The following is a 10,403-nucleotide window of genomic DNA, read 5'->3' as shown; positions in this document are numbered from 1 at the left end:
ATATATATATATATATATATATATATATATATATATATATATATATATATATATATGCATGCTGTCTACAAGAGACCCACTTCAGGCCTAGGGACACCTACAGACTGAAAACTGAAGGGATGGAAAAAGATACTCCATGCAAATGGAAATCAAAAGAAAGCTGGAGTAGCAATATTCGTATAAGATAAAACAGACTTTAAAATAAAGACTGTTACAAGAGATAAGGATGGACACTACATAATGATAAAGGGATCAATCCAAGAAGAAGATGTAAAAACTATAAATGTTTATGCACCCAACACAGGAGCACCTCAATACATAAGGCAAATGCTAACAACCATGAAAGGAGAAATCGACAGTAACACAATAATAGTAGGGGATTTAACACCCCACTTACACCAATGGACAGATCATCCAAACAGATAATAAATAAGGAAACACAAGCTTTAATTGACACAACAGACCAGATAGATTTAATTGATATTTATACAACATTCCACCTGAAAGTGGCAGAATACACTTTCTTCCTAGGTGCACACAGAACATTCTCCAGGATAGATGACATCTTGGGTTACAAATCAAGCCTCGGAAAATTTAAGAAAACTGAAATCGTATCAAGCATCTTTTCTGACCACAATGCTAAGACACTGGAAATTAATTACAGGAAAAAGACTGTAAAAAACACAAATATATGGTGGCTAAACAGTGCACTACTAAATAAGCAAGAGATCACTGAAGAAATCAAAGAAGAAATCAAAAAATACCTAGAAACTAATGACAATGAAAACATGATGACCCAAAACCTATGGGGATGCAGTAAAAGCAGTTCCAAGAGCGAAGTCTGTAGCAATTCAATCTCACCTCAAGAAACAAGGAAAATCTCAAATAAACAATCTAACCCTACATCTAAGGCAACTAGAGAAAGAAGAACGAAGAAAACCCAAAGTCAGTAGAAGGAAAGAAATCATAAAGATCAGAGCAGAAATAAATGAAATAGAAATGAAGAAAACAATAGCAAAGATCAGTAAAACTAAAAGCTGGTTCTTTAAGAAGATAAACAAAATTGATAAACCGTTAGCCAGCTTCATCAAGAAAAAAAGGGAGAGGATGCAAATCAATAAAATTAGAAATGAAAAAGGTGAAAGCACAACTGACATTGTAGAAATACAAAGGATTATAAGAGACTACTACAAACAACTATATGCCAATAAAATGGACAACCACGAAGAAATGGACAAATTCTTGGAAAGGCACAATTTTCCAAGACTGAACCTGGAAGAATTAGAAAATATAAACAGACCTATCCCAAGTAATGAAATTGCAACTGTAATTAAAAATCTTCCAACAAACAGAAGTCTAGGACCAGATGGCTTCACAGGTGAATTCTATCAAACATTTACGGAAGATCGGACAACAATTCTTCTCAAATTCTTCCAAAAAACTGCAGAAGGAGAAACACTACCAAATACATTCTACAAAGCCACCGTCACCCTGATACCAAAACCAGACAAAGATACCACAAACAAAAAAAATTATGGACCAATATCACTGATGAATATCGATGCAAAAATCCTCAAAAAAATACTAGCAAACAGAATCCAACAACATATTAAAAGGATCATACACTATGATCAAGTGTGATTTATCCAAGGGATGCAAGGATTCTTCATCATATGCAAATCAATCAATGTGATACACCATATTAACAAATTAAGGAATAAAAACCATATGATCGGGCTTCCCTGGTGGCGCAGTGGTAGACAGTCCACCTGCCGATGCAGGGGACACGGGTTCGTGTCCGGGAAGATCCCACATGCCACGGAGAGGCTAGGCCCATGAGCCATGGCCGCTGAGCAGCTAGGCCCATGAGCCACGTGCCGCGGAGCGGCTAGGCCCACGAGCCATGGCTGCTGAGCCTGCGTGTCCGGAGCCACAGCAAGATCTTTTTTGACCCACCTCCTAGAATAAAATAAAATACAAAATAAAAGACAAAAATAAACAAATTGGACCTAATTAAACTTAAAAGCTTTTGCACAGCAAAGGAAACCATAAACAAGATGAAAAGACAACCCTCAGAATGGGAGAAAATATCTGCACATGAAACAACTGACAAAGGATTAATCTCCAAAATATACAAACAGCTCACGGAACTCAATATCAAAAAAGCAAACAACACAATCCAAAAATGGGCAGAAGACCTAAATAGACATTTCTCCAAAGAAGACATACAGATGGCCAAGAGGCACATGAAAAGATGCTCAACATCACTAATTATTAGAGAAATGCAAATCAAAGCTACAATGAGGTATCACCTGACACCAGTCAGAACGGCCATTATCAAAAAATCTAGAAACAATAAATGCTGGAAAGGGTGTGGAGAAAAGGGAACCCTCTTGCACTGTTGGTGGGAATGTAAATTTATACAGCCACTATGGAGAACAGTATGGAGGTTCCTTAAAAAACTAAAAATGGAACTACCACATGACTCAGCAATCCCACTATTGGGCATACACCCTAAGAAAACCATAATTCAAAAAGAGACATGTACCACAATGTTCACTGCAGCACTGTTTACAATAGCCAAGACATGGAAGCAACCTCAATGTCCATCGACAGAGGAATGGATAAAGAAGATGTGGCACATATATACAATGGAATATTATTCAGCCATAAAAAGAAACAAAATTGAGTTATCTGTAGTGAGCTGGATGGACCTAGGGTCTGTCATATATAGTGAAGTAAGTCAGAAAGAGAAAAACAAATACTGTATGGTAACACATATATATGGAATCTAAAAAAAAAATGGTTCTGAAGAACCTAGGGGCAGGACAGGAATAAAGAGGCAGATGTAGGGAATGGACTTGAGGACACAGGGAAGGGGAAGGGTAAGCTGGGACAAAGTGAGAGAGTAGCATTGACATATACACACTACCAAATGTAAAATAGACAGCTAGTGGGGAGCAGCCGCATAGCACAGGGAGATCAGCTCGGTGCTTTGCAATGACCTAGAGGGGTGGGATAGGGAGGGTGGGAGGGAGGCTCAAGAGGGCGGGGATATGGAGATATATGTATGCATATGGCTGATTCACTTTGTTGTACAACAGAAACTAACACAGTACTATGAAGCAATTATACTCCAATAAAGATGTATTAAAAATATATTCTGTAATAACCTAAATGGGAAAAGAATTTGGAAAAGAATAGATATATGTATATGTAGAACTGAATCCCTTTGCTATCCACCTTTGCTGTAACACAACATTGTAAATCAACTATACTCCAATATAAAATAAAAATTAAAAAAATACAATGAAATAAAAACCACACAATTAAAATATACTCCATATATGCTTCTATAAATAAATTAGGGAATATGAATATGAGATTTATTTGCTCAGTGAAGAGTCCAGTTAGATCCTGGGGAAGGAAATTTGCAACTTTAATGATGGCAGAGGAAGTCAACAATCTCAGATACATGAGGCTGAAGTTTAGCAGCAGATACTAAAATGAACAGATCTGGGGGTTTCAGCTGACCTTAAATTCAATATACATCAGTGGTGTGAAGTGGCTTCTCGGGAAGTTCATTCAGTATCAGTCACATTAAAGAAATGTAGTCCTTGCTGTATTTGGCAGACCTTGAGAAGTATGGTCTGTTTTGGGCAGTAGGCTTCAGGGATGATAGTGACAAACCAGAACGGATCAAGGAAGAAGACTTCAGGATGATTATGCAAGTTGGAACCATTTCAGATGAGGCCCATAAGGACCTGCAATATAACTGTGTATGTGGGGCAGACCTGGCTACAAGTATGTGAAGGGCAGCCACCGGGAAAAACAACCACAAAGAGCTCATCAAACCCCATGAGGACAAATCTAAAACCAAGTGGAAGTTAAAGGTTTGAGGTCAAACATTTTCTAAACTCACAGAGCAATCCAACATCAGAATGGATTCTCTGTGGAACAGGAAGCCTGGAAGAGAAGTTCAAGAAGTGGAGGCTGGAGTGGCATTAGACAGGGACACTGGGGAGGGAGTGTTGTCCTGTTTGGGCCAGAGGGCTCTCGGGGCTCCTTCAGCTGATTCCCTCTTTTCCTGCTGCTAGTGAGCCTTCTTCCTTCGGGAATGCTTAGCTGGGTTGAGCTAAGGTTTTATAAATTAGCCATGGGTAAGCTGTCACAATTAGAGGTAACGCAGCGTCCATCTGCTCCCAAATCGCAAACCTTACTGAAGTCGTACCTTCTCCCTTGTGAAACCTAACCTCTGAGGATTGTCACACTCACGTCAGAGCCATGCCACATTTTAGCCATGACAGCTTTGCTCTTTCATTGGCTCTCAAACTGATTTATAGGCACAAGCCAGTAGTCTTCTCAGATGTGTAAGATAAGCTTGCAGGATTGCCTTTTTCCTTCTGGGTCAGTGCTTCCACTCTGGGGTCACCAGGCTCCCTTTCTCCCCGCCGGTATCCCACCGCTTCCCTCACTCTACCCTCCCTCTTCATGCCATGCCGCTGAAGGGAGAATTCTCATTACTGGCTCAAGGAAGGTCATTTTAGGCCTTTGCAGGTATCTCAATTGCCTGTGTCCGTTCTGCTTGCCCCATGGCATGTCCTGGGGTGAGAGCATGGCGAGGAATCTGAGAAGGGTGTTGGGAGATCAGGCCTCCTACCTTGACAGGTGAAGCATCTGATGTGGAAATGGTTATTGTGGACGCGAACCACCTCCCCTTTGCAGGTGTCTCCACATCGATAGCACTGGATGACACTGGAGCTGCCCCGGGGATTGTAAGGATTCTGCTGATAAGGAACTGTAAAGAGAAACAAAGAGATCACCATCCAGAAGGTCCTTATTCTTTAAAAAGTCTGCCAAAAGAAATGATTATAATCTTAACTGGCAGAAAAAGCAGAAAGGGTGAAAATGATTAGCAAAATACCTTCAATACATCATCAGGCTGAGTATGCCAAGCTAAGACATCTTTAGAAGGCGAGTGGCATTAAGATATGAGTCCATAAATCTCCTAAGTAGGCAGAGACTTATGAGTGAGCATAACCTTTTCTTGCAATAATGGAGGCCAAATTCAAAAATGAAGAAAAATAAAAGAGGAAGTTGAGTATTCCAAGGTAAATGATCCAGAAATACTATTTCTTGGGAGATCTCTGGATCAATACCAGGCCCCAAACAAAGGGAATTTAGGTCTTGCCATTGACTCCTGGGTCTCAAGGAAATGGGTGGCTGACTCTGCCTCCAAATGGCCTTTTTGTTGAGCAAGATACAGCCCCTCTCGGCACCTCAGTTTATACATCTATAAAATGATGGACAATGGTAGCTGACTTTCTATAAAGGCATGAAGGGAGGCACTCTAGTTGGAAGGAAGTTGATGAGGCAACTCACCATACAACTGCCTTTGAACAGCACTTTCCATAACATTGAGAAAATGTCACATGTGTATACTTAAGAATAAAGAGCTGTTGGAGACTATGAAGGGGCTGAAGTCACTGGGCTTGCAGTGCTATGGTCAGCATTTGATGATGCTGTAGACCTATACTTACCTTTTGAGGTTACTGATCTCTTGCTTAGATTTTCTCATGGCTACTTTTCTAGATTTCCTTTCCCTGAAATATACTTTGCTTGACCATTCTATAAGCTGGTCATCTAGCATTTAATAACAGTAGGCACCTGCCTAGAACATAAAATTTCAGGGTTGGAAGGGATATGAATAGCTGTCTGGTCCAACCGCATTATATATAAACTGTTGAGATAACTTTGCCAGTGAGGAACCCAATCTTCTCTCTTGGAGGAAGTCCCTAGGGGCCCCAGGGAGAGAACCACTCAATTCCTCAATTTTTACTCAAGGCTGTAGCAATAGTCCACAAACTTCTGCTCATACCCTATTAGGATAAGGCTCACTTTTGTCCTAACTATAAGGATGACCACTTGATTGGAGGCGAATTGGTGTCTAGCATTTAGACATGTAGACTTCCTGGCTAAACTCTGAATAAGCATAATATAAGTTAACCTGGACTCACAGAAACCTTGAACTGCCAAGGAACCTAGAGGTCACCTAGTTCAAGGGTTCTTGACCTAGTGTGGTAGTTGTTGTGGCTGTTCACTGAAATTTCAATCTTTTATTCTTGGCACATGGTGTCTTGCTTGGCAATGAAATGTGAATGGAAATTGTGTCACTTCCAACTGGAAGCCCTAGGAGCCAGTATGGTATCTGCCATATTGCCTTCCTATAGCCCAGCAGCCAGTGATACCCCCAGATGGTGTGCAGGATGCATCAGCTTGGATCCCTGGCTGAGAAGTCCTGGAGCAGAGCTCTAAGCTAACCCAGGATGAACATCTATCATGAGCCAGGAGGAATATTTGATGGCATATCTTCTAAGATTTTTTTGTTACTGTAGCATACCTGACTGATACACCTGATATCTAATATTTCTCTCTAATGAAATATAAAATTTGGTATTATATACATTATCCTACAGCTTTTTTCAGATTCTCGAAGATGATCTCCATAACTGATCTCATCCACCCTCCTCCTTTTAAAGTCAAGGCACAGGAAAGCAGGACTTTCAATTACCTCCCACATCTTGAATCATAAGTGCACGGTAGGGCAAAGAGCTGGTTGCTTAGCCCTGAAATTACTATTGCTGACAACTTTGCTACCTGAGGTGGGAGAATAATATCTTTCTTACAGTCTTTCTCTCAAGGAGTTCATGTCCCTTATTTAACTCTTTTTTTTTCTGTCTTAAATTTAAGACAAAAGTTAAATGAGTTAGCTAGTTAACTAAAATATTAATTCACTCAGTAAATGGGTTAATACATGTAAAGCATTTCAAAACGTGCATGAAGTGCTCCACAAATGTATCCAATGCTCCACTGGTATCATGACCATCACATCCTCCCCAGAGCTCAGAGCAATCTTTCTCCACCCCCAGAATGTCCACAAACATTCTCCTTAATCCTGTCTCTTTTGCTTCTTTTTCTGATTCCTGCTTAATGTCCCCGGGAATATATTTCACTCTCCCGTCTCCCCCCTCCCCCCAATTTTGGAGAAAAATATAGATTCTATTTATATGAGCAGTGTAATGATCTACTACTGCTAAGGGAAACAAAGCCGTGAGTCTGAAAATAAAATAGGAATAGTATAATCATCACCATCAATAATGAGAGCTCTTGAAAGTATCCAAAGTCCCTCCAGAATCACTACGCAAACTTTCATCTACCTCTTCTAATTGATCCCACCTTATTGCTCAAGAACCAGCAAGATCAATTAAATTTTTCATAATTTGATTTTCTGGGGAGATGGATTAGTGATCATGGTTTTCAGTCAAAACTCAATCTTTGAACCATTCAAATGAAAAGCCATAAAATCAGAGTGAGGGGATGGATTGGGAAAACAGACCTTCTGGGGCAGAGTACCCATGGTCTCCCAGCCCTAACTCTACTGCTCTCTTCAGGATGAGGGTACTGTTATGGTGATGCTGACTGTGACCAGAGTCCACAAATGTCTGACGTTTATAAATAGTCCCATAAACAGAAATGCATGCATCGTTGGTGTGAGTTCTTCCAGATTGCTGATGTAAGCCGTGACTATAAAAGGTCAGCGGTGTAGCATGATTTGAGCTTACGGACATGTGAAGACCTATCCTTATCCAGACGGTGCCAATAGGAACTCTGGGGATCAAGGGAAGCTCCACTGAGATATGCCACATCTGCTCTTGTACTGGAAGCCACCTCATTTTCAATAAGATTTTGTATTCTCAGTTAAGTCAGCAACTTAATCTAACCTTATTATGTGTGTGTATGGGGGGGGGGGGGCGGGGATATCTCTTCCCTCCAATCTATAAAACCCTCTGAAACTCTAAAATTTTACTGTTGATTTTCTGCTGGTTATTATTTCCATTAATTTTTACCTCAAAGTACTAAAATTCAGTAATGTGATTTACAATATTTATCTATGGGCAAATGTCTTTTGAATTCCAAATTGACTTATACATGAAGTTTTAGACTGCTTTGTGTTAGGAACTGCCTATCCTTGAGAGCAACATTTGAAAGCAGGACATTAGTTCTTCAAAGCCTCAAAGGACATTAGCTCTTCTCACTTGTGAAATAATCCATGAAGTTACCATGTTTAGACATATGGGTCATGTGCTATATTTCTAAAATGCATGTAAGGAACCTCTGGCTTCTGTTTCATGTTAGTTGGCCAAAAAGTGTACCCAGGAGAGTCATTCCCAGTTACTAGTCCTTAAGCGGTGATGTCCAAAAGAATTTTCTGAGATATGGAAATGTTCTATATCTACGCTGTCCAATATAATAATCACTAGCCATATGTGGCTGTTGGGCACGTGAAATGTGGCTATTGGGCACTTGAAATGTGGCTAGTGTGACTGAGCTACTGAAATTTTAATTTAATTTTAATTAGCATAAATTTACATAGCAATAGCCACATGTGACTAGTTGTTGCCATAGTGGACACGATAGCCTTATAGTTTCACAAATGGAACTCGCATTAAGAATGAAGAAATTAAACTTGGTTGAATCTTATTTATACAAAAATAACATGTATGAATTAATTTGGGAATACCACCTCAGACTTAAGTTATTTCTTTTTATCCCTTAAGAGTTTAAAAATTGTATTTAAAAATAATTTGCAGTAAGAACCAGTTACACACACATTCACCCATCCTGAATTTGATCTGGAGACAAAAGGTTCTGCGCAGTGAAATAAATACTGATTGTTTTTTAAAAGGACAATTTTTCAGGCACTGTAAGACTGAACAGTCTTAATCTTTCCAAGAATAAAAGCAAGATAATCAGTTGACAATGGCTATCAGTATACTTTTTAAAAATAAATTTATTTATTTATTCATTTATTTAATTTTTGGCTGCACTGGGTCTTCCCTGCTGCACGCGGGCTTTCTCTAGTTGTTGAGAGTGGGGGCTACTCTTCGTTGCAGTGCGCGGGCTTCTCACTGCGGTGGCTTCTCTTGCTGTGGAGCATGGGCTCTAGGCAAGGAGGCTTCAGTAGTTGTGGCATGTGGGCTCCATAGTTGCGGCTCATGGGCTCTAGCGTGCAGGCTCAGTAGTTGTGGTGCATGGGCTTAGTTGCTCCGTGGCATGTGGGATCTTCCTGGACCAGGGCTTGAACCCATGTCCCCTGCATTGGCAGGCGGATTCTTAACCACTGTGCCACCAGGGAAGCCCCCAGTACAATTTTTTAAGAAAGAAAATCAGCTGGTCAATGACTATGAGATTAAAAATTAAGGGTCTGGGGCTTCCCTGGTGGCGCAGTGGTTGAGAGTCTGCCTGCCGATGCAGGGGACGCGGGTTCGTGCCCCGGTCCGGGAAGATCCCACGTGCCGTGGAGCGGCTGGGCCCGTGAGCCATGGCCGCTGAGCCTGCGCGTCCGGAGGCTGTGCTCCGCGGCGGGAGAGGGCGCAGCAGGGGGGGGGCCCCCGAAAGGCAAAAAAAAAAAAAAAAAATAATAAAAAATTAAGGGTCTGAAACATTAAGTATCCTTCTACATGCTTACCAAATCTTTAGTGTTCTAAAGATGAGAAAATACATCTTAATTCCACAACTAAATTTGCAAGTAAAGCTCTTCCCCAAATGTTACCAAAATAATTTAAAACTGCTGGAACAAAACAACATATTGGAAGGGGAGGGGTTACTGGCCCCTCTGAAGTTAAAAGGAGCACGAGAGTTGAACAATAGCAGGAAACAAATTCAGCATCCAGTTCCTCTACCTGGCTGTTCCTCTCTCCCTCTGTCGTTCCTCATCTTGTGTTTCTCTCTCTGATAGGTAGTGCTGGGGGTAACCTCTCTGCAGTCACCTAGTTGTATACAGGATTGGGCAAATCCTGTAACTTCTCTGGCCTTAATTCTGTCCTTAGCCACCAAGGAGATTGGACAAAATGATTTATAAAATTTCCTCCAATTGAAAACTGGTTCTGTCTCTGTGTGTCCTTTGCTGTACATCTTTCTTTCCCTCCACCCTTTCTTTTCTCCATTAACTTTCTCCCGCTTTTAAACTAGACTGTGCTGTATCTTATCAGATTTATTAGTCTCTCTTAAAAGCAGATGATGGCATGATTCCTGTCTCATAAACAGTGCGACCTAAGTTACGTTCTCTTTACTGATGTAGTGCCTGCACCATTTTTTTTCCTCTTCTGAGGGTCACTTAAACTTGTAGATAAAAGTGTTCCCACATTCTAATTGAGTCGTCTTTATAAAATGGTCTTTAAAAGGTAGAAGCACCTATGCAAGGCTGGGGTATAATGAAAAGAGTGACAAAACTGATGTGGAGACAGTATAACAACTGTGAATAATTGGCCGGAAGTGTAATAAAAACAGTGGAGCTTCTGTCTGAACAGTGAAACATCAAGCAGAGCATCAACCGGTTCAGC

General features: G+C 40.6%; 1 protein-coding gene across 1 annotated transcript in view; it reads right to left on the bottom strand.

The window, feature by feature from the left end:
- ABLIM3 (actin binding LIM protein family member 3) overlaps window positions 1-10,403 on the bottom strand; it is a 142,317-nt gene that overhangs the window by 95,284 nt on the left and 36,630 nt on the right. Inside the window, exon 3 of the mRNA XM_007447491.1 lies at window positions 4,661-4,798. Coding sequence (XP_007447553.1) covers window positions 4,661-4,798 — 138 coding nt within the window. The remainder of the gene's footprint in view (window positions 1-4,660; window positions 4,799-10,403) is intronic.

The sequence above is a fragment of the Lipotes vexillifer genome, unplaced genomic scaffold, assembly GCF_000442215.2.
Source record: "Lipotes vexillifer unplaced genomic scaffold, Lipotes_vexillifer_v1.1 scaffold1009, whole genome shotgun sequence".
Taxonomy (NCBI): Eukaryota; Metazoa; Chordata; class Mammalia; order Artiodactyla; family Lipotidae; genus Lipotes; species Lipotes vexillifer.
The sequence above is the reverse complement of the archived record's forward strand: the minus strand, read 5'-3'. Positions and strand labels throughout refer to the sequence as shown.